The sequence below is a fragment of the Procambarus clarkii genome, chromosome 94 (genome assembly GCF_040958095.1).
Source record: "Procambarus clarkii isolate CNS0578487 chromosome 94, FALCON_Pclarkii_2.0, whole genome shotgun sequence".
In the NCBI taxonomy this organism is placed as follows: Eukaryota; Metazoa; Arthropoda; class Malacostraca; order Decapoda; family Cambaridae; genus Procambarus; species Procambarus clarkii.
The window spans coordinates 11,919,629-11,946,910 of NC_091243.1; the positions used below are offsets into that span (position 1 = coordinate 11,919,629).

Genomic DNA, 27,282 nt, shown 5'->3' on the forward strand with positions numbered 1-27,282 from the left:
AAAAAGCACAAAATGTCTTCTCAGATATTAATAAAATTTATGGCATTTAGCTTTATTTTTAACAAGCTTAATTTTTACAAATATCAAAGTAAATAATTAATAGTATACTAAACAAAACATTAAATCTTTTATGAAAACGGTTTAAATAATTACAGTAATGTATTACAATTTGCTAGTACTGTAATGGTTTACACATTTCAGATTAAGAAATGTAACCAAGGACAGAGAAACACTTTTCCAATCAAAACAAGTTTATTAACTGGATATCCCATAACTGGTAATGACTTTGGAGTAGGGCTCAATCCTCTTGGCTACCTTGGCCGTGGCACGTTTCTTCAGTTTCTGAAGAGAAGCACGTGACAAGATTAAAAATACTGAACTATACCGAAACAAGTATTTTGAACCATTTTCTTGGTCATTATATTCAATTAATTTTAAATAAACCAACATCTAGAAAATATTTATATGAATAAAAATTTGTAGTGACAACTTTTTCCGTTAGTTATGACAAACGTCTAGCTTTTGTGACATCCTAGACTCAATTTTTAACCAATACTAAACAGCATTTAATACAAGATATCTGCATACTGTATAAATATTTAGTAATTTCAGATCATAACCATGTTTAATTTTTTATAAAAGCTAAGGTAATTGAGAACGCAATTGGACCATCGGAGAATGAATGCAAACTGCAAGACGTGAGGCCTCCGCTGTACCTACCAAACCAGGTTGGGAAAATTCATTAAAAAGTTAAAACTATTCTTACCATATCTGTTTTTCTCGCCTTGTAGAGAACAGCAGCCTTCAGTTTCCTACGTGCCTCAAGTGTTGCAACAACATTCTTGTACTTCCATCCCACCTCATGAGAAAGGCGGCCCAAGTAGCAGTACTGAGAATTTCAAAAATTAAAAGTTAACTTAAGAACCTGTTAAATATTAGCAGTCACAGGTTACGTAGCAAAAGCTGGATGAACTTTCATAACAATTTAGCCTGTCCTAGGGGAAAGGCGGGAGGTTACAATTACCGTCAAATACAATGATTGGACAATATGACAAGCACTATTATATTTATCCAGGCATGGCAGGCACTGGCACTCCTATAGCACAGCTTTTTACAATCTAATTTTTAATTTATGAGATCTCATAATTACAATGCTGTACATCTCCAAATAATGATTAAAAAATGCATTGTTCTACATACTGTTAGTAGTAATGAATATGAAATTACAATTTTAAGTTAAAAAACCTTATTAACTCTTAAGATTGCAATTACTTGTAGTCAAAGTCCAACCAATTTTTTATATATGCAGCGTCAACACCTGCTCCTTCCAGCAAAACTACAAAGTAAATTATGCCCCCCCCCCAAAATCGAGGCAACACTAGTATAAAATTGTCAAGTGATGTAAATCCAGTATGCGTGTTCATTATAATTGAGCATTCCTATTAAAAAATTAAGATGCATTTTTCCATACACCACAGAAATACACAAGAGTTAAATTTACAACTACTGCATACCGAATTCACCTTTACGAAAGCTTTAAGAGTGTGGGCTAAATCCCCAAGGTCCCAGAAACATACCTTACGGCCAGGCTTAAGCCTTGTAATCCTCATAGCATCAGGAACAACCTTCCGGGCCACTTTGTCATATGGAGGTGGGACACCCTCGTAACTCTTAAGGCGCTTGAGTGCTTGCAGACCACGGGTGGTTTTGTGTGGCAACATTCCTGTATAACATATGCTATTTTAATATCTTAGACAATTTTCAGGAGATAAAACTTCTAAAAACCAACTAGATACAATTAGATCACAGCCAATTAAAGGAGGCATCCCTGGTCCCTATGCCATAAATCACTATACAATTACCATAATTATGAACATGAGCAGAAAACAAACATGGTTTAAATACATTACAAAAATTGAAAAACTTAATGAAAGGTTTGCATAGCTTAAGATATTAAGGAAAATATTTACGACCATGGCAATATATTTTCGAAGTGGCAAAAACAACAGTGGCATTAAATTTGTGTTTTGTATGGATTATGAACTTTAGTCGAGGTGTGGAGATGAAAAGGACCGATTGATGAAAGTTTAGGCCCTAGACCAAATGCTCAGAAGAGGTTTATGTAAAAAGCAGGAGAAATCAAATGAATAGGAAAGCAACTTTTATCACCCCTAACAGATGCATGAAAAAATATACAATTGGGCAAACCAGTTATGATGAAAGTTAAACCAAAAATACCCATAGCTCTTGTAACTATAAATACTAACCCCTAACAGTTCGCTGGAAAATCTTTGATGGAGCCCTGTGATGGAAGGGACCACGCTTGGGATTCACATTACACCTCTTGCGGAGAAAGGCAAGATACTTCAACTTGTTACGGTAGAATGAGCCAGAGATGTTTATTTTCTCACACCTGTAAACATGTTATATATCAGACAACAAGGCCCTCACTCTTTCAATTAAGGAACCCATATTTTCAAATCAGAATTACCAAATACTGTAACCCAATATGATCAGGGTGTCGCCTCTTAAAAAATGCTGGTAAAAAAAAGGGTAGGGTTGTTTAGTGCCAGTGTTAAGGAAAGTGAACGGTTATCATTGTTTATACAATCCAGTGTTGTGATAAATGTATGCCTGGAATGTATATTTAAAAACCATCAGTGCACCACTACACTGATGCCTTCCCACTCCAATGAAATAGAAAAAATGGGATAATAAATTATCAGTGAGCATAAGGCATAATTAAGACACCAATACCATTAAGATTATAACTAAACTTAAATAAAATTGTACTGAAATGTACACACATTTCAGGTCTATATACAGTACATGACATTCTACAAGAATTGAAGAACCAAAAATTCCTAAATATTAATAACTACAATGTTTTATGTTTTAAGCAGATTTTTAATATTCACAGCACATGAAGTAAAAAGTTCAAGAATTCAAAATTAAAAAAATTCACAAAAAAACAAAACATACCTGACTACGACAACACGCTGGCCAGCAAGTGTCGTCTTGGCAACAATGGCCGCCAGGCGGCCCAAAAGATGCCCCGAGGCATTTATCAGTATTGGCTGGGGGAGGAAAAATTAAATTGAGAACATATTGAACCTCCAGCACTTATTGTCAAGGCATACAAAAACATCAAACAATTTACAACTAGGCTAGGTCAATACAAATACATTATACTGAAACAATATAGGTCTAATTAAAATTTTATACCAAGTACCAAAGAATATAAAATGTTATGCGCAAGATTGCAAAATTTATTTCCTTACAATGATTGTGTAAACTATCCAATAAGTAGTTACTGTAGGTGGTTAAATAAAGATTATCGAGATTTCTGAAAACCTAAATAAAACATTGAACTTTAGACTACAATTTGTCTCAATTTGACAAGATTTGGATAGCCACCAATTTAGTAAGTTATTAAACTGCAACCTCAGGCACTATGTACTGTACACACACCTATCTTCTTGACTCTGGACATTCTTTAGTAAGTTTGTAAGAATGTAAGTTTACATTCTTGACTGCAGTACTGTACAGTGAGTCATATTTGAGAGATTAGGCAGTGAATCAATTGGACCAAATGACTTGTTCCTGAAGATGGAACAAGCTTCTTAAATCTGTGGCAAAAAACTTAACGACTAATTTCCTTTAAGATCACCAGGACACAATCTGCCCACTACAAGGTATTGTCATAAGGGGAAGTTAACCAATTCATGGAACATTACCAGGGCTGTTTAGACAGTGCAAATTTAGAAATTATATGAACCTTTTTTTCATCTTTGGGTTTTAATATGGAACACATTTTGCACATTTATAATATAAATTATAAAAATTACAAATACAACTGGCTGTCTTTGATAACCCTTACCCTGTTAAAACAGGCTTCATAACAGGTTATGTACAATTTTCATACGATCAAAACAAAAGTGTACTAAATCTTTAAATTGCTGCAATCTACTTTCACTAAAGACTGTAGAGTAAAATTGTAATTAGAAAATTCCTTTAAATTATATCCTCCATCTCCACCCACCTTCATCAACCCTCCATCTCCAACCACTCTGCCTTCAAATTGCCTTTACCACCACCTTAGTTACGTACTGACCTGCACCTTATTATTTTAGGACAAGCTGCTTATTGGACAAGGCTCTCATGTTGGTCAGTCCCTAAAATCTCTTGTACTTGTGTTAAGAAACCTTCGATTATAAAAGTAGCACTGTAACCTCAATTTCATGATATTCAAAAATGCCCTAGCCAGGCACCAGTCTCAGTCTCTGGGTGCAGGAAACAATGGCTGGGTGCTGTCTACCTCATGCTGTGAATATTGTAACTAGCAGTGTTCATTGTTATCTGCATGTTGTACATAATCTGTCAATCATCTATGACACTATCAACAATAATTGCAATTACATATTATATTCATCATTAAGCAGTGCAGTGCTGATGCTCATGTGCTCACACCCAGTACGCATGATAATTTTTTTTCCAAAATGGTCTGTTTACTGGAGTTCAGGATGAGAGCCACATGTATCCCCATGAACTTTAAATTCATGTCTTGAGGCCTACAACGCAAGAATAAGAGTTTTTTTTAACTGGTTAATCTGTACACTTCATCCTGGAGACCATGTATCAACACTGTAAACGAGCTACAAGATTGAAGGAAGGGGATATTCCTTCAATGCTGGATTTGATATTCACCAGGAAAGAAGTTATTCAACATTTAGTACATCCCCTTCCCCTCGGGCAAAAGTGACCATGTCCTTTAGGAAATAATGTAATGCATTATAATCTAGAAGAGAATGAGGGACTATGGGCAACTCATTCTTTAATGAATTTGACTGGAAAGACTTGCTGTTAAAATAGGAAGTAAATGAGACTTGTTAAGTTTTGGTAAATAATATAAAGGAACAAATATTTATACCAAAACAGATGCAGAACTAGAAAACAGGATTGGTTCAACAAATAGTGGGAGACCAGAGACAAGTGGAATCAATATAGGAAGAGGCTAAACCTTCAAACATACCAAAGAATAATAATACACAGCAGTGTACAAAAGTCCTGGCGGATATATGGAAAAAGGCTAACAGTTCCAATCTACAAAAGTGGCAGCAGGGAAAACCCTCAACCTGTATCATTGGCAAGTGCATTGGAAAAAAAATTAAAACCAAATGGATAAAACGCCTAGAGAAAACTGATAAGACAATGGTTTTCGATCCAGAAAATCCTGTGTAACAAATCTACTTAAAACAAATCAATTTTAGAGTACAGATTTTAAAGGAGACGGTTGGGTTGACTGCATTTATCTTTACCTAAAAAGACTTTCAACAGTCCCACATATGAGGGTGTTCTGGAAACATACTAGAAGAGTAAGAGAGGCTTCTAACATGGATTAAATCTTCTAACCGACAAAAACAGATCAGAGTAATCGGAGGCAATGTGTTGGACTTGAGAAATGTCACGAGAAATACCACAGGGTTTATTTTTACCAGTATTTCATTGTCTACATAACTACCAGAAGGAATGGACATATGAACATTTCCTGAACATATGAACATCATGCAGATATACTTGGGAAGATAAACTTGTCTAAGTATCTTCCCCTGAAGGAGGCCAGGACTAAAGTATGGAGCACGATTTCATAAATGAAGTTTAATGTAAATAAATGCCATGATATGGAATAGGAGAAAATAGGCCATACACAATCTACAATTATCAAGAGGCACCAAGCTACAAACTGTGAACACTTAAAAAAAATTGAGACAAAAAACTAGGGGCTGTTCTAGATAATTCTCCTGAAGACAAAACTTTGTGCAAGGAGCCTATGCTACACTTTCCAATTTAAGAATTGCTTTTAAATACACAAATGGTGAAATTGTCCACGACGTTTGTGAGACCAAAGTTGGAATATGCAGCGGTTGTATCTTCAGGTTATCTTGAGATGATTTCGGGGGCTTTTTTTTAGTGTCCCCGTGGCCCGGTCCTCGACCAGGCCTCCACCCCCAGGAAGCAGCCCGTGACAGCTGACTTAACGCCCAGGTACCTATTTACTGCTAGGTAACGGGGGCATAGGGTGAAAGAAACTCTGCCCATTGTTTCTCGCCAGTGCCTGGGATCAAACCCAGGACCACAGGATCAAGTCCAGCGTGCTGTCCGCTCGGCCGACCGGCTCCCTTGTATGGTGGCCACATCTCAAGCAGCACAAAATGAACATAAGAACAAAGGTAAATGCAGAAGGCCTATTGGCCCATACGAGGCAGCTCCTATCTATAACCACCCAATCCCACTTAAACATGTCCAAGCCATGCTTGAAACAATCGAGGGACCCCACCTCCACCACGTTACGCGGTAATTGGTTCCACAAATTAACAACCCTGTTACCGAACCAGTATTTACCCAAGTCTTTCCTAAATCTAAACTTATCCAATTTATACCCATTGAAAAGTGCAGACCTGCAACTAAATGGCTCCTGGAACTGAAACACTGAGCCATGAGGAGAGGTTAGAGGCACTAAATGCCAAAGCTAGAAGAGAAAATGACAATATGATCACCACATACAAAATAGTAACAGGAACCGACAATATTGATACGGGAAGAATTCTAGAGACCTGAAACTTCAAGAAGAAAATTTTAAATCAAAGCTGCCGAAGAAGTATAAGAAAATTCACTTCCATTCGTGGAGGGATGGAACAAATGAGGCGAGAAGCCACAACCATCACTAGTTTCAAACCATTATACAAAAAGCTGGAAATACGGGGCACCACGAGCCTCGCTCATCCTACGTAAATACACTTTACTAATTACACCCAAGACAATAGCAGTACTGTTGGGTCTCTTCGACAATCGGGATTCCTGTAGGAATACACCAGGTAGTGGTGTTGTAGTTCACTACAAACCACCAACGGTTAACGCAGTCTAAGGTGTGAGAGGTAGGAACATGCAGGCGCCATCACCCACACCTTTCCCAGCCCCCACACTCTTATTATCACATTTACACCCTATTCCCATTAGCCTGGACGCCCTCTGCACTATATAACGGGTGCAGCTAATAGCAATGCTGTGTTTGGGGAGGTAAATGGTAGCTAAAAGGGCCAAGAGACGGCGTAAAACCCGGAGATATGGCACTGACCTTCTCGGTGAAGCCCGGCATGGTGGTGGAAAGGACTGGAGGATCGGTGATGGCGGCCACACGCTCTCCCACGCCTCACTCTCCCTCGGTAAATATCTCCCTACTCTTTCCTACCATTCTACATCATTATTTTTACTTTAAATTACATAATAAAATTTACAATATATTATTAAATATTTCAAAAATGTGTTTATTGTAAAGTGGGAGAAATGGAAGAATGTGTAATACCCGCGCGGGATTCAAAAGCACTAGGTAACCCAACATGTTGTAACATCAACGGCAGAGACATTAATTATATATTATTTATATATATAACAAGAGTTGAAGATAAAATAATTTTGAGGTATTGAAGTGTCTTGAGCCAACGTTCTGGTGATTCCTAGAACAGTTTAAGAGGTGAAGTATTAAGAGCGTTTCTGGCTTTCATGAATGTTAAAATGTTATGTAATCTCACCAATCCATTGTACCGTCTTACAAATAAATTATTATTATTATTAAGAATGTTTTAAGAATGAATGAATGAAAGAAAAAAAAGTTTTGTACATGTTTTACATGTACAAAACAAGGTTTGATACACACATTGAAATTGAATTAATTGTACACACATGAGAATGTGTAGAGTGAATATATGTTTAACATGTTTAGGGACTTAAACAGAGGGGTTGTGTGTTGTCTGAAGGCAGAGTTTGTTATTGTTCTGATATCAGATTTTTGCTGAGTGTTTGAGGTAATTTGCAGTGGTTGAACCAAATACCATATGTAAGATAGGATAGATTAGCGAGTAGTACAATGAGAGGAGAGCAATGGAGAATATAATATCTCATTTTAGAGAGTACACCAACAGTTTTTGATACTTTTTTTTGGCTATGTGTTGTATGTGAATGCTGAAGATCTTGTCTATGTATTGGCCAAGGAACTTTCCTTCATTTTTATTTACATGGAATCTCATTTACATGGAATCAAGAGAGAATATGAAATGCGAGGCTAGTAGATTAACTACAATGTACCTGTTGTTAATCCTCAAATTTTACTATAATGTACTTACTAATTCTCTTCAAATTTTCTTACAATGTACGTGTTACCATTTTTTCAATTGTTCTACAAATTACCTACTTAAAATTATATGTTAGATTAAGGACCTGCCCGAAACGCTATGCGTGTTAGTGGCTTTACATGAATGTAAAAACATCAATGCTATATGTACTCTCATACACCCAATGTACCTTCTTGTATATATATACAAGAATAAATAAATTAGACTCGTAATATATGTTCTCTCCTGATTACATATTTGACTATATATTTGCCAGAAACGCTGTGTGTATTAGTGGCTTTAGGTATTGTATGTACTAGCTTTATCTATATATCCAATATTATGTTTGTAACTCATCTTCTATGTATGTACTTTTATCTGAATAAACATTTTGATTACACACTCATTGATTTTTTATTTTGATTTTGACTAAACATCCTGTGAGACAGGAATATAGATGAATTCATAGCTAGTTCTCGACCTACAGTCTGTAATCTATCATATATTATAGGGGGTAGCAGCATATTGCTGTGCACACTTAAGACTGTTATTAAGTTTCTAGTTCTACTTTAGTTAATTATGCACCCCATACCCATGTTGTGGGCGGTAGTGGAAAGGGTTACAGAGGCACATAATGGGCTCAGGGACTGAACTCCACAATTCATTTACCTAATCAAGTTACAGTTTTAATGAGCTAGTTACAACTGTTAATTAAGAAGTAGAATCAGGTAAATATGATTTTTTATTAACAAGCCTAGGTATACACAGCAATGTGCTGCTACCCTATACTACATTAAAAAATTACATAGTGTAGATAAAAAGCTAGCTATAAGTTCATCTAATATTTCCATCTCACAGGATGGTTAGGTTATATTATTGACCAAATATACAGTACTCGCTACAGTCATAATATGCCCGAAACGCTATGCGTACTAGTAGCTTTACAAGAATGTAAAATCAACTAAATTTCTGTGTTCTCTGTTAACCCCCAATGTACCTTCTTGTATATAAATAAATAAGTAAATAAATAAATAAATTAATTAATTAATATATATGGTCCGGTTCCTCCCTCATGGATCACCTATTGCAGCAGACTTAATGCACATATCTTATTAGATACTTGTTATAATATTTACTCCTATATAAATAACCTATGTAATTTTCCACTGCATTATTACACACACAAACAATAATGCGTGAAGTTTGCAATACAAACACTATTGTTTGTTTACTGTGGCCAGCTGGCAGAGGGTGTCATGGCCGCCACAAACGTCACTTTCCGATGGCTCGATATACTGGAGAAGGAATTCGACAAGGCCTTCGTTGACCTTGACCTCTTGATAGGTGAGGACAACCGTGTCAGGTGTTAGTTGTTCCATTACTATTAAGACAGAAGTGTGATAAAGTCTTAAACTACTCACACGCTGTGGGGAAGGTTGGCCACGTCGGATTTTGAATTTTCCTGAAGGACTTTATCTCTAGTGGCATGGACTTGTGGCAGGAAGTCGGCGGCTTTTCTAAGGTCCTCCCATTGTTCTTAATGATTTTTTCCAGAATTATTTTAAGATGAAGCTGTCATGGTATTTACAGCTTCGGCGGGTAGCGTAAAGCCAGGGCTTTATTACTCTCTGGGGGAAAAAAATATTTCCAGTTTCCTGTCAGAACTTGTGCCTTCTCGAGATTAAGGCTCTTACTCCTTGTGAGAGTTATGGTGGATCTTTTAACAAAGTGTGTGGATTAATGTTTTCTAACTGGTTCAATATTTTATGTCTCGAGATTAACTCTCAAGTTTTCTTTGCAGTTGTTCATTTTGAGGCTCTCAACCTTTCCAAAATGGGCTCAGTGATTAAGTTTAGACTGGCAATTCATACAATAGGTGGGAGGATTAGAGTTTCTGATAAGAGATAAATCTGACAGTATCTGTTAGTTAGTTTAGTTCATTTACTATGCACCCCATACCCATCTTGTGGGCGGTAGTGGAAAGGGTTACAGAGGCACATAATGGGCTCAGGGACTGAACCCCACAATTCATTTAGCTAAGCAAGTTATTATCTTGAGCTATTTACAAAATTCAGTACAAGTCGTCACATCATCAATGAGTTCGAGATCGATCACAAGTACAGTTTCTAAATTTAGCAACTGACATATGAGGAGAGCTAGTGTCACAACTGATATGTTTGTCCCGCACAACGCCCCCCCCTTCCATCCAGTGGGCAGCGGTGGATAGGTTACAATCACTTAGTTACTACCTACAGTTAGCAAACTGGGGATATTTGGCTAAAATTTCTGGTAGCAAAAAATTTTGAATGAAATATTTACACATCGTTGGAACATTCATTACAGAATTGTCTCTGAATTCACGTATCTTTTCGTGAAAAGATACGTGAAAAGAGGGTGTCAGATGAATATATACTGAAATTGGCTGCAGCAGGTTACAGTACAATACACTACTGTAATAACAGAGAAAACATGGACATGGAGCTGCCAGCATCTCCAGCATTGGAATATATAGGGTTACATTAAGACAGGAGAGACCAAAGTATGCAGAACTGTTTCCACTACCTCACAGAGAACGACTGTCTGCTAGCCAGAAAGAGACAGTCCAGAAAGCAGTCATAGACCTGAATTTCAAGCAGTATAAGTCCACTTTAGAAACATGTACTCCATTATGTCAGAGGAACACTTGCCTTGCCTAGTATGCTTGATGAAAAACAAAAAGCTTAGACAAGAATCTATGGAAAACCAGACGATTGTATTAAAATGGAGATAATGCAGTACTGTACCTGTGATGGTAAAGGAATGTGAATTGTACTCGTACAGATATTTACCTGAATATGCCTGAGGACCACTAACATTCTAGTGGTCTTGATGAGGACATAAAGGCGGCAGCTTGTTAAAGATCCTCCCATTTGTTCTGATGATGAAGGGCACTCAGTCCTCACGGCCTGGCGATCCGTGTCGTCCTCACGGCCTGGCGATACGTGCATCCAAACAGAAGTTCACATTTAGTAATATTAATTTTGTAGAGGGGTCCAAGAAAAACCTAATGCTTTCTAGCTCTAGGAATTTAGTACAAAGATTACTGGTATATATACACAGTACAGTACTAAATTGATCCTAAGATTGATGTTAAGCCTCGGATTGTGTAGTTAGGGCTAGGATAGGTTAAGTTAGGTTTATGGTTAGGCTGTTTCATTTTTGGTTATGCCCTTTAGAATTTATATACAGTATTTCAGAACATGGACCTTTTTTTTCTGCCAGGAGGAGGAGGAGGAGGAGAATATGATGGTGGTCTCCTAAATAAACCTTCATGAAAAGAGGAAGGAAAAAATAAAAAGTTCACTTTTGCACCAGAGTGGTAGACGGTTAGAACACGTTACAACACTAAATACAGCACAGTATTCAGCTTCTGTCAAGGTCACGAGTGTCTGTAATAAGTATGGTACCTGTATATATATTCACTTGCAGGTGAAGTTGACCACTATGATGTGGAGGAGCCTGACTTTCAAGCACAAGCTCGATCTAGACTGGAGGCACTCTCGTCATGTTTTGCACAACTTGCTCACAAGGCGCAGACAGTCTTCCAGGCCAATGCTAAACTTGAGGTCAGTTAAATATTTCCTTCAAGTAGACTTAGTTGTGTGGTTTTACAATTCATGTCTTGATTATGTAACTTAATATTGTTGTATTGTTCACTATTAATACTGTGTTAGCCTTGCAGTAGGCACTGTATAATGAGGAAATACACACAACTGTATTTTCATTGTTATTGAGTAGCAGGCGCCTCAGACTTCTCAGCCAGTCTCTCTTTCTCCTCACCTCCCTCCCTTTGTTCTTTATGCAGTATGCACACTTACAGTATTTTATCATTACTATTGTACAAAATCGAATAAATAAATGGAACTTTATTTATATTTATACTTTTATATTTAATTAAATTTATATTTATTCATATTTATTTATATTTATACCAGGAGCTATAAATAACAGCAAATGCCCGGTCTGTGTAACGCACTTTATATAATATAAAAATTCAATAATATTTGTGTGTACTGTACACTACTTTATGCCTTCAAGATGCATGTAATGTGCTGTACATTGTTATAAGAATAAAAATCTGGAACAAAGAGAAAAATTTTGATACCTGCTGCACTGTATCATAAAGCTTGTAAATCAATGTGTGTGTGTGTGTAATTTTATATACAGTATATCAGGTTTCAATAGTGCAATGCTGAAGACACCATAACTTCAGTAGAAACGAGTCCCTTTATTAATTGGATAATTATAACAAAATATGCTGCTGAGCAGAAATGGATGGTGGCATTGAGAGCTGAATTTTGGGATGTTACCACAAGATAACTACATATCCCTGGAAGTTTGTTGGTTTGTAAGGTCATGAGATTATTGTATATTATACCTACTCTGCAGGTAAATATATTAAATTTTCTGCAGCACATGTAGCTGAGTAGATGCAAATTAGAACACACACGATGGGTTGTGTGACCAAATAGTGCTTGGGCCCAGTGCAGCACTGCTTGCAGCTTTATTACATATGATGAGTGTTTCTAATTTGTAGTTTAACTTTATATTGATATTGTAATGTGTAATACACAAGTGTAATTATCAATGTAATAACATTAATTAAATTTACGACAGTATTAATGAAATACTAATAAAATGTTAAACATGTTAGGCAGAGTTGGTGCACCTTCGCCACGAGTGTGCAGAGGGTCGAGCCTTCCGCCAGGTAGCTGAGGCAGAGAGCAGAGAGCTCTTAATGAAACTTCACTCCAGCCAGCTACAGTTACACTCCACTGGTGGAGCAGCTCGCACACAAGACTCGGAGAAGATCAGAGAGCGGCTAGTACTGTATCTATTTTAGTTCGTTACGTTAAGATGCAAGGTTTTCCAAGTGTTTAATTCTGGTTCCACTAAGCCTTAGCAAATTTACCAGACCTTGAGGACCTATCTTTCACCTACCTGAAGACAAGACTAGTCTGGCTCGCTGTGAGGCACGGAACTTTTAAGTACAGTAGTTTTGTGTTGCAAGTCCACAGGCCCGAACTGATGCAGTGCTAGCTGGGGCAGCATATTATCCTCTGTTATTATGGTGGTGTGCCCGAGCTTCAGGTTCAGCTATTTCCTGTTTATTGTTGAGGGTTTCCTCTGGTTTTTGGAGCCATGGACTCTTGGTTTTGGGTCACTGTGCCAAGTTTATAATGACCTGTTGGTTTCCTGGCATCCTTCTGGGTCTTTTGGCCAGCCACTTTTTGGTCCTTTTTACTTTGTGGTTTGTGACTCCTGGTCTTCCGTTGAGACTCTGGCCCGCTTCTGGTCACATTTTGTGTGCTTGTTTAATTCTGCATTGAAAATGCTAGCATCCTCTGATGAGGCACCATTGAGATAGCTTCGGGTAGCTACTGAGGGCTTCCCTCCAAGAAATCAAGTATTGAATTTAATGAATTTATTTTCTGGTGGGGACCTCAGTAGCTCCCCATCTACACCCTGTTCTCTTCTTTCCCATGAAATGGGGGTCTTTTGTCGAGATGGGCCATAAGAAAGGGTGCTAATCTTTTGCTTGGATAGGTTGTGTGTGATGGTGCGGGGTGGCGGGACCCGCCTGGGGACCTGGACTACCACTTAAGTGTTTGGTGGGCACAACAGCATCAGTATTTACATCATGGTAATGGTTAGTTTGTGTTGTTAACCTTTGGGGCCTTAATTTTTGTTAAGCAATTGCCTGTTTTGCTGCACTTATGCTTCATAGTTCTTGAAAGTTTCTTAAGGAACACATTTCTTGTACTATTCAAGGGTTTACTGTATACAGTATTATTGTAATAAAGCTCTATAGTTAGTGCTTGCTCCTGTGTTATTTTTTTTTTTTTTTTTGCACCAAGAGGCAGGCTGGTGTTGTAGGTAAAGTAGAAGTGGTGGTGATACCGGATGTAGCTGATAGGTGGTCACTTGGGTATGTCTGTTGCTAGTTGTAGCCGAGGTCTAAAGAGATCCATTTTTGCTGCATTTTTGGGTAGGTTGCTTGAAATTATTGGACTTGGATACAGTCCTTGGATTTTTATATTTAGGTTTTTCTTCTAACTTGGTTGTATTGACATTGTGTGCATTTGGTACAGTAATGTTTGGATTTTGTAGTTGGTAGATTTGTTGATGACAAATGAAGTCTCTGTCTGGGATATATATGTCTAATTGTGTACAGCTGTCTATTGGAGAGAGCATAAAGTCATTTGTTTCAAGAGCATTCAAGTCACAAAGTTCAATATTGGATACTACATTCTGTTGCTCTTTTTCAACTCATTTATAGATATATTGGCATTGACACGATGCCACTTTTCGCTCTTTGCTTTTAGCTGTGTTGGTTTTCATGGCAAATGGTAGCAGGAAGCATGGGTACTATTGTGCTGGCCTGATTGTTATTTTGTAAATATGTCATTGTATGTCCTGGAACTTTTTTAATCTGTATTATTTACTAGTGTAACCTTTAGCCTTGTATGCACTTTTTCATTCATGTTTACTGGAATTTATCAAAATTAGATTTTTTGTATCCTAGGCAGGTGTTTTGGTTGTTGTGGGAGCGCTTCAGCTACTGATTATCACTTGTATTTAAAAATAAGTCAGATGAATGGTAGACAAAATGACATTATTTGCTCATTCTATCTTGTGCTAATAATAATTGTTTATTATTCACGGGCTAAGTCAGTTACTTCTATGTCACTGATCATCTGAAATGTGTGTGTGATGTTTTCCCGCTCACACACACTCATGGTTCATGTAGTAGCTTATTATGTATGCTTCCTTCTCTGTTGCTTCATCACAAATAATCTGTAGAGTAAAATGATTATAAAGTAATGATTGATTTCTGTGTGTTTTGTAGAGTATTTAAATCTTATTATTTATCATTTTTGTTAATAAATGAAAATTATTGAAATAACAGGTTGAAATCAAATGCCTTGCCTATTATAAAATTAACTTGCATTTACAATTATCAATGCTCAAAATGTTACATTCTACTAAAATATACCTACCTTGTTTGTGCTGCTTTAAATAGGATGAATGTGTAAGTATTAATAGTTCAGTCGAACTTTTTTTGATAAATGCAGCAGCATAAATAAGTTTTCTGTTTATTGTAATTCATATGCAATATTGTACATTGAAAATTCAGTACTGTATGTTGGGCGAGGAAGTTGTAGATAGATGATTTTGTATTTAACAAAAACGTTTAATATGAATGACTGGCACAGGAAATCTAAGCACATGGAATCTGGCAAAAATACTGGGATAACATAATATAGTAGTTAGGATATTTTGGTTGTGTGAGAGGGAATGAGTGAGGATGTGTCAAAGGTGTTTCAACAAAGTTGGAAGTACAGTACTGTACTGTATTGGAGTATTAGATGTGGACTGTCTCGTTCAGATTTAAAAAAAAAAATACGAGACTAATAACTGGTGAATAATGCCTAAACACCTATTTGTTTCTGAAATACATGTGCAATTTATTTATTTTCAATTTTTTTACTTTCATTGAGTTTAAATGTTATATTAAGTTATTGCTGTTAAAACTGCTAGAACTTTGCTAAATAGTAAGGCAATTATAATTTTATACCCCCTTCTTAGGAAAAAGATTTGGAAGAGCAGCGATCAGAGAACCTTAGAATTATGATTGGAACACATGAAGCAGCCATATTAAGGAAAGAAAATGACACTCTACGTCGATATATACTAGGACTACAAGGGGAACTCTTCGGAGCCAAACTTGCTGCCAAGTACTTAGATAAAGAATTAGCTGGAAGGTAAGTTCTCTGTTAAAAATCAAGCTTTCCCCACATACTTGAGGTGAATTTAATTTTAATTTGATGACCCACATATTCAAATGCAGTGTGCAAATACTGTACAGTTTCATTGGGCAACAAGACAACCCGACCCAAGCTGCTACTGGAATACTGCATGTTTGAGTTGCTACTAACACCCACCCTTGTTTGTGGTAGAGTGAAGTGTAGGTGACTTTGGGAGGGATTGGATGAAGAATTGAACGTGTGTATGATTGATATAAATGGAATAAATGAGGAGGAAAGGAGAGAAGAATTGAAAGTAAATTTTGTAATATGAAGAGATTTTCTTACCCCCTCCCCACTCCTTGTATGATTTTGATCCTTCTGCAGTTCTCCCCAGGGTTTGTTTTCATGTACTTTACCATATGGTCTATCGAATTCATCCTTCTGGATGTAAGGAAACCTCCAGAAGGATTTAGGGTAAAACAAAGGGAAGGGAATGGTGCCCAACTACTTGGATGGTCAAGGACTGAACGCTAGACCATCTTGCAGGTCGGCGTTCAATCCCTGACCATTCAAGTAGTTGGACACCATTCCTTCCCTTCATCCCATCCTAAATCATTCCAGAGGTTTCCTTCCTCTTGGAAAGAATGACGTGTCTTTCTCACCATATATATGGTACTCGCTTAAAATGTGCTTGCCTATATTTGTCGTTAAGCTTGTGCTAATGAGCTGTCTCTGGTTTAGAGAGATTCGATCATTTGTTTATATTGTTTGGGGGAGTTCATTTGGCAATCTCGAGGCTTCTGTGTCTTTCAACCCAACAGTGGTCTGTATTGATTTGGTGACTTTCAGGTACTGTGGCAACAGTGTCACCTGTGCTCTGCACCACTGTAAAGAGGTCAAGGTTCAGGCTGTGGTCCCTGGTAAGCTAAACAAAACCCCGTAGGTTGATGTGACCAAGTAGTTGGGAGCCATCTTAGTGAGATAGCTTTAGGGAACTACTGGGCTCATCCAGAAATATGCATTTCATTACATTCATGCTGGTTTCATTTACACAATGATTAAATATTTATAATTCTTGTTTTGTAGGATTCAGCAGATTCAGCTGCTGGGTAGAGACTTGCGAGGAGAAGAACATGACAAATTGTGGCGCCAGCTGGAAGCCGAGATTCACTTACATCGGCACAAGACTGTAGTGCGAGCTTGTCGCAGTCGTTTCACTCATTGTTCACAGGTAAAATAATTATAGTTGGAAGAGGCAACAATTTTATTGTATTCTTTCACCACAGAAATACCTGAAGGATAATAAATACTAACTGCTCAGTGTTCAGTAAGAGAGAGGTTAATATACTGTGTTTGTCTTTTTGAACTCTTAGACAAGTTTCTTGTAAATAACCATCCCTTTTGACATTACATAGGAAATAATTCTGAATGTTGTGAAAGAAAACTAGAATTGCCTCAATATAGATGTACAAGTGAGAAAAAAGAATGAAAATCATTGTAAAATAAAATGGAAAGAGGAAAGATAAAGTTCAGTATTGTATAAGAAACTAGATTTTATTGAAAAGAATAAGTGGAGTAAGATATGTAGCAGATTGGAAATGGTACTGCAGTTTGAGCATGATAAAAAAAAACAAGCAGTGGATAGCTTGAATGACCACAATGTAACTTTATATTTCCTATTCTGTAAACACAATTTGATATGTAAATAGTCTTTACTGTTAGAGTACCAGGTATACTAATTCTCCTTGTATCCATATAAACACTGATGATACACACATTTTTACGTATCTTGTGAGTTGTTGGCAAGACACTCGCCAACAACTCGGAAAACCACCAATACTGTAATCATTTAGAGCTGGCACACTTAAGTAGGCATTGTTTGTGATTCTAGTTACTTTTATGAAAATACCTTAACACTCTATCCTCTGGGTGTAAAAAAAGAATGACGTTTTTAATTCTTAAAAAATATCTGCATTATTAGGTGTCTGGAGATGGAAATGCTGGTATAGTAAATGGAGGTGGAATGTCACGGCCAAGCAAGCAGCAGCAACGGAGAATTGTAACCTTACAGAAGCCTCCGGATGAGGGTCTTGGTATGTCAATTACAGTGAGTATTGATAGTGTCATTATAACTTTTATAAAATCCTAGAATCCTTTGAAATTTAAACATACCTGAAATGGAACTCGTGGTACAAATATTTACTACAGTTTGATTTAATATTACTGTATTTATATAGCATATATGGTGTCAGGAAGGTAGAATGAAGAATGGTATTAAATTATGTAGAAGTAAAAGTCTCTTAATGATGATAGTGTTGCAGAATTAATGAATGTGGTACAGTAATACATTTTGCCTCTTGTCATTGTCTTCTAATTCTTTGTTTCCTAAAAGATAATCAGAGGTACAGTACAATATTTGACAATAAATATGTATGGTAATGCTGTATCTGTTACTACTCTAAAATATAATACTGTACACACATACTGTATTTTCTTTCTATAACTATACTGCATTTGGATTCTTGCAGTTTTGATGTAAAGGTTAAGTTAAGAACCAAATGCAGGCGATGAGTCACAATAACGTGGCTAAAGTATGATGACCAGACCACACACTAGAATGTGAAGGGACGACGACGTTTCGGTCCGTCCTGGACCATTCTCAAGTCGATTGATTGTCACTCACAATCGACTTGAGAATGGTCCAGGACGGACTGAAACGTCGTCGTCCCTTCACATTCTAGTGTGTGGTCTGGTCATCATTAAGAACCAAATGTGACTTTGCTTTCCTTTAGATCAGTTAAGTCATATATATTATACAATTTGTTAAAATAGATTTCACTAAACTCTTCAGGGAGGCCGAGAGCATGGTGTGCCAATCCTTATATCCGTCATTCACCCTGACACGCCTGCTAGCCGCTCTGGACACCTATATGTTGGAGATGCTATACTATCTGTTAATGACAGGTCTCTAAAAGAGGTAAGATGACTGTATATAGATATTATAGCACTGATAGGAGAAAATATATATAACCAATCTTTAAAATTAATTTAGTCATAAATTCCTCGTTCAACAGTTTTTATTACGCTTCATTTTATATTATGCATGTTACGTCTAGCATTTCCATGGTTTAATACAATATACACATACTGTATGAAGTAAATTTCATTCACCTAAGCTATAGCAATTAGATGAGGGGCATATTATGTTAGAGTAGATATATAGTACAGGTGTTGAACTTATTGTTAATCTTCTAAATAATTTTCATAGTGAAATTTTACAGGTAAATCATGCAGATGCAGTACAGTTGTTGTCATCACAAGAGGGAACTATTAGGTTAGAAGTAGTGTATGTCTCTCCAGAAGATGATGAAGACGATGCATCACTTGTAGAAGATCCTTATGGCTTCAAGTACGTTACACTGTATTCCTTTTGATGGTTTACTTTTTGGGGAGACTTGGGTGCATACTAATAGTTTTATCCTTGATTATTTTTACTGTTGCTTTTCTCACTTTCCGAGCCAAAGATTCTTGGTTGCTTCCTGGAATGTGCTCTTTTATGGTCTTTCTTCTTTTGGTCGAATTTGAACAGCATGGAAGGTGAATGATTCTTTTATTTAGATATGCAATACATTCAGCCTTTTCAAGGCTGAATTTCTTATCACCTCAGCATGCAACTTAAACTTGCTATGTTTGTGGATCCATTTCCCAACTTCCATATGTGTATTGGATAAACTTTATGTTAACTAAGAGTCAGTTGGAGGTGATTTATTTCCTCCATTCTAAATGCTGCTGCCTGTTCTGTTGAACTCGAGGCACTTTATGGGCCACATATCTTCTGGCCCCTTGTCACCAGACCCAGTCTTATGTTGTCCTGATTCAACTATGTTCTTGCCCCTTCATCTATAATAGCAGATCGGTGGCAGGAGCTATACATGCTCTTCGAGAGAGTTCCCCAGTCTTCATACACGATGTTTTAGGGGCTGCTGTGTGTATGGGTGGCAGGTGGTGGTTCTCCTGGTTACTTGATTGTCTCTCCTCATGTCATCAGCATTAGGTGGCACTTGAATGCTTTCTTGCAGTACTGTAGTTGTTCCTCGATAGGTCTGTAGGCCTTCCAGCACTTCTTCAAAACACTCTTGAGTTTGGTGTTCTGCAGCAGTATTTGGTGTATGTAGTCTACTTCTCCTGGCTTGGTTCATCCAGTCTGATGTGCATCATACCCTTTTTCCTGTGGCTATGTTGTGCTGTTATATCCGTGCTTTCAATATCTTTCGATTTGTTGCTCTATTTATAAATCCTCCATATGTGCTTACATCATTGCAGATGTTCTCTGGAAAATTGCTGTGCCTATAGCATTCTTCCCTGCCATATCCTATACAGAGATTTACTGTACGTCTGCTTGATTCTGGATAGAACTGGATAGTCATGACTCTACTCTCCCTACTATCCTTTACCCATCTGATTCTGGTAGACAGCAGGGTCAGTTTGGTCCGATTTCTCTCCCATTTCACTTGGTCTCGGTGCCTGTGCCATTAAATTGGGTAAGTGCCCTTTCTGTTTTTTTTTTTTGTCATATTTCTAGCATTACTCAATGTGAATTGAAAGTTTAAAAAGCATCTGAGTGGCTGGGCTGTTTATTTAATTATTCAGTAGAGTTAGTCTGGACTGTTGCAATTATTTCCAGGAATACAGGTCTTCTTTCAGATTCATGTGAACCAATACATAATCAAAGTCTTTCCACTATTTTGTGGTTTCTGGAAGAAATGTCTGGATTATCAAGGTTACACTCTACACACATCACTAGCCTTGTTCTTATATTAATGTAATCAATAATCCTCTTTCTATAAGATTAGGCATTGTAGTTTAAAATTGGATTGACCTGTATAATATAAAATTTTGGTCAAACTGTATAATTTAAAATTTGGAGGTAGATTGGATACAGTTTAGAATAAATATATTTTCAGAGTTAAATAAAAATTTGAAACTACAGTACACTGTATACAGTATCAAGATGGCTGTTGGGTGTGGTTCGTGACTTTATTGTGTTTGTAATTTAAAAGTTTATTTGAGTTTATTACTATACGTCATTTAATTTATTAACATTATATTGTCATCGTTACCTTCAATTCCTGGTGTTGACAGATATCGAATATATGACGAAGATGTTGTTAGCCTTGCCAGCAGTCAGTTGATGCCAAATGGTCGCCTTTCACGGGCCTCGGTTGAAAGTGTGAGAGGATCCACAGATAATATGCTTCTTGATTCTCCTAGGTAAGGGTTCTTTGTTTTTGTCAAGTGAAGTGACACAGGGAGAATGTTTACTACCTCTTATACATATTTATATAGTATACAGTAGTCTACCTAATTATAATAATTAATATTAAATATTTATTGTAACCTGGGGCTATGACTATGTCCCTTATTGTAGTTTATAGTGCTTTACTATGAAATTCAAGTTTAAGAGAATAAAGGTGAGGACTGTTATTGCATTATTAATAATGCAATATTAGTTATTAAGTCATAATAGAAAGGTGAATGCAATTTTTTTTAGTAAATACATTTAGTTTTTATTCCCTGGGAATAACATAGAAATCAATTAAATTTTATATCAACTTGGAAATAAAATAATTTTTATATCAATTGCCTGCCCTTCATGTAACTTGAAAGGAAATGTCATCCTGTGAGACTGAACTGCTTAATAAAGATTGTGGTTAATGGTAATGCTCGTGAAATCCCCTTGATGACATGTGGAAGGCCAACTTCAGTGCCAAGTTATTTTCAAACTGTAGTGAACATTAATATACTGTATACAATATTGTGTAAAATATAAATAACAGTAAACTAATGAGTTTTGAGTCTGTTTAAAAAATATTGCAGGAGACGTTTGGATGTTGACATAATTAATGAGAGTGGAGAAGGCCCCACAAGTAATGGTGCTGATGAAACATACACAACCAGTAATGGCATGGATGATTTAACAGCCAGTAATGGCATGGATGATTTAACAGCCAGTAATGGCATGGATGATTTAACAGCCAGTAATGGCATGGATGATGCAGTATTACATGGAAGCCTTAATGGAGCAGCTGGCCATCTTGAGTTTCATAGTGATGTGACAGGTAAGGATGATGCTGTTAAGGAAGCTGGATGCCTCATCTTGAACTGTTGTCTTAGTTAATTAATGGACAAAGCCAACATGGATGTGAACTCTACATCTTCAGTATGTTTTTGAAAGTACTGTAATACAAAGCATTCCCCCTTCTCCCCGTATTCATTTTTAGCTGCCTGTATAATGCGTCCATCTGTGTTGTTGTCTACCAATCATATTTTTGGAATTTTTTTCCGCTTTTTCACAATCAAATTCACTGGAAAAGGCGGTGGAAGCCAAAACTGTCGGTAGGTTCAGAGCGTTACATGACAGAGTACTGGGAAGACGGGACACCACGAGCATATCTTCCATCCTGTAACTACACACCACACCTTCTATCATCTACTCATTCAACATGACCATTTTGGTATCCTAATGCTTGCAATTTACTAACTTTTACACTCCATACATTTCCATGACATTTGTGCGTTACTCTGTAAGGAATCAAAGGTAAGTGGCAAGTGCAATGGAAGTCTTGGTTTGAAAGAACTGGGTTGGGAGAGATGCCGGTATAAGGCTGCATGAAGGAGTGATAGTAATTACCTAAGTGTAGTTGCAGGATGAGTGCTACGCTCGTGGTGTCCCGTCTTCCCAGCACTCTTTGTCATATAACACTTTGAAACTACTGACGGTCTTGGCCTCCACCACCTTCTCACTTAACTTGTTCCAACCGTCTACCACTCTATTTGCGAAGGTGAATTTTCTTATATTTCTTCAGCATCTGTGTTTAGCTAGTTTAAATCTATGACCTCTTGTTCTTGAAGTGCCAGGTCTCAGGAAATCCTCCCTGTCAATTTTATCAATCCCTGTTACTATTTTGTATGTAGTGATCATATCACCTCTTTTTCTTCTGTCTTCTAGTTTTGGCATGTTCAATGCTTCCAACCTCTCCTCGTAGCTCTTGCCCTTCAGTTCTGGGAGCCACTTCGTAGCATGTCTTTGCACCTTTTCCAGTTTGTTGATGTGCTTCTTAAGATATGGGCACCACACAACAACTGCATATTCTAGCTTTGGCCTAACAAAAGTCATGAACAATTTCTTTACTATATCGCCATCCATGTATTTAAATGCAATTCTGAAGTTAGAAAGCATCGCATAGGCTCCTTGCACAATATTCTTTATGTGGTCCTCAGGTGATAGTTTTGTATCTAGAACCACCCCTAGATCTCTTTCTTTATCAGAATTCTTTAAAGATTTCTCACATAATATATAGGTTGTATGGGGTCTATGTTCTCCTATTCCATATTCCATAACATGACATTTATTAACATTAAATTCCATTTGCCAGGTGGTGCTCCATATACTTATTTTGTCCAGGTCTTCTTGAAGGGCATGGCAATCATCTAAATTTCTTATCCTTCCTATTATCTTAGCATCATCAGCAAACATGTTCATATAATTCTGTATACCAACTGGTAGATCATTTATGTACACAATAAACATCACTGGTGCAAGAACTGAACCCTGTGGTACTCCACTTGTGACATTTCTCCATTCCGATACATTGCCTCTGATTACTGCCCTCATTTTTCTATCAGTCAGAAAATTTTTCATCCATGATAGAAGCTTACCTGTCACCCCTCCAATATTTTCCAGTTTCCAGAACAACCTCTTATGTGGAACTCTGTCGAAAGCCTTTTTTAGGTCCAGATAGATGCAGTCAACCCAACCATCTCTTTCCTGTAATATCTCTCTGGCTCGATCATAGAAACTGAGTAAATTCGATACACAGGATCTTCCAGATCGAAAACCATACTGTCTGTCTGATATTATATCATTTCTCTCCAGGTGTTCTACCCATTTAGTTTTGATTAGCTTTTCCAATACTTTCACTATTACACTTGTCAATGATACAGGTCTATAATTGAGGGGGTCTTCCCTGCTGCCACTTTTGTAGATTGGAACTATGTTAGCCTGTTTCCACATGTCTGCTACGATTCCTGTACACAGGGATGCCTGAAAGATCAGGTGAAGTGGAATGCTGAGCTCAGATGCACATTCTCTCAGAACCCATGGTGAAACGCCATCTGGGCCAGCTGCTTTGTTCTTCCCGAGCTCCTTTAGCATATTTTCCACTTCATCTCTAGACACCTCTATCCGCTCTATGTTGTTCTCTGGAATTCTTATTGTGTCTGGTTCTCTGAAGATTTCATTTTGTACAAACACACTTTGGAACTTTTCAGTTAATGTTTCACACATTTCCTTTTCATTTTCCCTGAATCTGTTTCCCATTTTCAACCTCTGGATATTATCCTTTACCTGCAATTTGTTGTTTATGAATTTGTAGAATAGGCCCGGTTCTGTTTTACATTTATCTGCTATCCCTTTTTCAAAATTTCTTTCTGCCTCTCTCCTTACTGCTGTATAGTTGTTTCTCGCACCTTTGTATCGCTGGTATGTTTGGGGGTTCGGCCTCTTCCTATACTGATTCCATTTTTGTGTCTTTTGGTCTCTTGCCCTCTCACAATTTCTGTCGAACCAATCCTGTTTTCTGGCCCTGCATCTCTGTTTTGGTATGAATGTTTGTGTGCCTTCCTTGTATAGTTTTAAAAATTTGGCATACATTTCATTTACTTCCCTGCCTAGCAACAATTCTGTCCAATTACACTCATTAAAAAAATTTCGAAGTTCCCCATAGTTGCCTCTCCTTAAATCGAGTTTATCAACTGTTTCAATGTCCCCATTTTCTTCTAGATGATATCTTAAAACATATTTAATGTCTAACAGGACGTGATCACTCTTTCCCAAGGGAGGAAGGTACTGGATGTCAAAAATCTCTTCTTCTTTCCTGGTGAATACTAGATCCAGTACTGACGGTACATCTCCTTCCCTCATTCTTGTGGCTTGCTTTATGTGTTGATACAAGAATGTCTCCAGAATGAGGTTCACAAATCTGCATGTCCAAAAGTCCTCCGTTCTTGCTTCATAGGCCTCCCAGTCTATTGCTCTAAAGTTGAAGTCCCCCAGTATCAACAGTCGTGATTTATCTTTATCTGCTTGTACAATAATATCTCTCATGACCATTATGAGGCCCTCTCGTTTGTCATCCAGTTCTTCCTTTGTCCACGTGTTGCTTGCTGGTGGGCTGTAGGTATTTACAATTATCAGCTTATCATCCTGATTCCAGACCTGCAATGCCATTATGTCAATATCTCGAGGGTTTTCAAATATTAACTCTTTTACCTTCAGGTGTTTTTTCACCAGTACAGCCACTCCTCCTCCCTTCCTAGTTTTCCTGTCACGTCTCCAAACTGAGTAGCCTCTTGGGAATATAACTTCATTTATTATATTTCCTTCAAGTTTCGTTTCTGATAATGCAACAATATCTGGGACCCTAAGCTGGATTATATCTTGCAACTCCAAAGTTTTTGACCTCACTCCATCTATGTTGGTATACAGTATACAATTTTCAGGAACATGTTCCCTTTTCCTTTGCTCTTTACTCCCCCTTCCACTACTGATCTTGTTGCTTTGTTTTTATGTACCATTTCACAAGCTTTCCAGTCCCTGTCACTTTGTAAAAAAAAGAATTTCTGTCTTCTTCATTTCTAGTCATTTCGACGTTTTTAGACGTTTTGCCTCAATTAGGTTCATTTTCAGCTTTTCTCTGTCTTCCTTGGAGAGGTCTTGTCTTATTGACCAAAATTTGCCAACCTCATCACTCTGCAGTTTCCTGGCATTTCTTAGCACTTCCATCATGTTTTTCACTCCATTAAACGTCACCCATAAGGGGCGGTTCTTTTCTTTCTCATATTTTCCTATTCTTCTAAAATCACACACATTTTCCTTTGAGCCTTCTCCTAAACCTACTATTTTCTCTATGATTTTCATCTCTTCTGCCGCTCGGTCCACCCTAGATGAAATTTCCTTCTCTAAACATCCAAAAATGATTATGGACTTAGTTCTATCTGCAGTGTTTTGTACCAGTTTACTGTTGGTAACCAGTTCTTTCCTAATTGCTTGCCTAATTTCTGCTTCTTGTTGGTCATTTCTGGTTTTGACTTCCGAACACACTTCTTTGATAGTCTCTTTCTCTTTTACAACTTCAGCATATGTCGCTTTTATTTCTTCTTTATACTTTTCTAGTTCTTTATTCACCTCCTCTATGTGAGTTGTCAGTGAAGTTTCCAGTTGGAGATCCTTACCTAACTCTATGTTAGCCCTTATGTTATGTTAGTGTCTGACCTTGTGTGTGTGGATGTATGATATTGGGTTAAAATATGACTTAAAATTCAGAATTAAAGTAGTAGAAAGAGACATTCAGAAAAATCTTTGGTTTTAGGAGAATATATATATACAGTACATATAGTAGGAGAATGAAAATATAGAAAGATGTGGAATGCAAAAACTGTTGTAAAAGTGAGAGTAGAGAAATTTTGTCGTTCTACAATAATTGAATGATGATTGCCTGGTGAATGACGGTGATAGTATAATGTACTGTATATTGGTATTGTGAATGGAGATTTTTATGATTATTAGGTGATGACTTAGCAGATTCATAACATTAGACCTAGAAATATTTTATTACTCATCAAAGAATTTCTATATATTGTAGGAAGTGAAGATGAGGGCAGTGCTTACAGTGACACTAGAAACCAACTTGCAGCTGGCATTGCTATGTCACTTGAAGCTATGCCAACTGATTCTACACCAGATGAAGGTCTAACAACAGAAAAGCTTAACAAGAAAAAAACAGAAAAGGAGCTCTCATTTATTAATCCGCAAGATTTAGGAGACATCAGTTATAAAGAAACACAAGATTCTGTGACAGAATCCTCTCTGAGGTCAGTGCTGGGAAATAGCCCATTAGAATTATCTTTCCGATTCCTGTCAGGATAATGAATATCCGTACAGTATTACCATTTAATTGTCTTTGCTATTTTCAAATTTGGAAGCTTTGTTTGAAACTAAATAATTCAAATAATTTAGTTCTGAATTTTCTAAGTAGGTGTATGGTATATTACAGTATATTAAATGATTTTAACTGTCTCAAAATATTTATTTGTAAATAAAGTAATAACAATAATGTAAATAATTACCTGAAGGTGCTAAGCCTGAATGGCTATACAGTAGCAAGTAATGTACATGGGCATTATGGAAAAAGCAAAGCAGAATAAGTAGTACCAATATTGTCTTCCATTGTTTCTCTTATACAGTATGATACAGCATTGGTAAA

At 37.0% G+C, this 27,282-nt stretch overlaps 2 protein-coding genes across 3 annotated transcripts; one reads left to right on the forward strand and one right to left on the reverse strand.

The window, feature by feature from the left end:
* Window positions 1-233: 233 nt before the first annotated feature.
* RpL13A (ribosomal protein L13A) lies at window positions 234-7,272 on the reverse strand. The gene is made up of 6 exons (XM_045729582.2): window positions 7,136-7,272; window positions 2,983-3,077; window positions 2,268-2,413; window positions 1,578-1,723; window positions 767-889; window positions 234-342 (listed from the first exon to the last, which is right to left on the reverse strand). The coding sequence occupies exons 1-6, from the start codon at window positions 7,154-7,156 to the stop codon at window positions 256-258; spliced, it is 618 nt and encodes a 205-aa protein (XP_045585538.1). The 5' UTR covers window positions 7,157-7,272; the 3' UTR covers window positions 234-255.
* Window positions 7,273-9,400: 2,128 nt separating this feature from the next.
* LOC123747256 (Golgi-associated PDZ and coiled-coil motif-containing protein) lies at window positions 9,401-26,960 on the forward strand. Of its 2 annotated transcripts, XM_069319758.1 has the most exons (12): window positions 9,401-9,512; window positions 11,637-11,773; window positions 12,862-13,032; window positions 15,798-15,973; window positions 17,045-17,189; window positions 17,940-18,065; window positions 18,810-18,935; window positions 19,240-19,367; window positions 21,101-21,229; window positions 21,836-21,912; window positions 21,967-22,077; window positions 26,662-26,960. In XM_069319758.1, the coding sequence occupies exons 1-12, from the start codon at window positions 9,425-9,427 to the stop codon at window positions 26,943-26,945; spliced, it is 1,698 nt and encodes a 565-aa protein (XP_069175859.1). In that variant the 5' UTR covers window positions 9,401-9,424; the 3' UTR covers window positions 26,946-26,960. The 2 variants fall into 2 exon arrangements, with proteins under 2 accessions (XP_069175859.1, XP_069175858.1); XM_069319757.1 differs by having other exon boundaries at window positions 21,836-22,077.
* The last annotated feature ends 322 nt before the right edge of the window (window positions 26,961-27,282 follow it).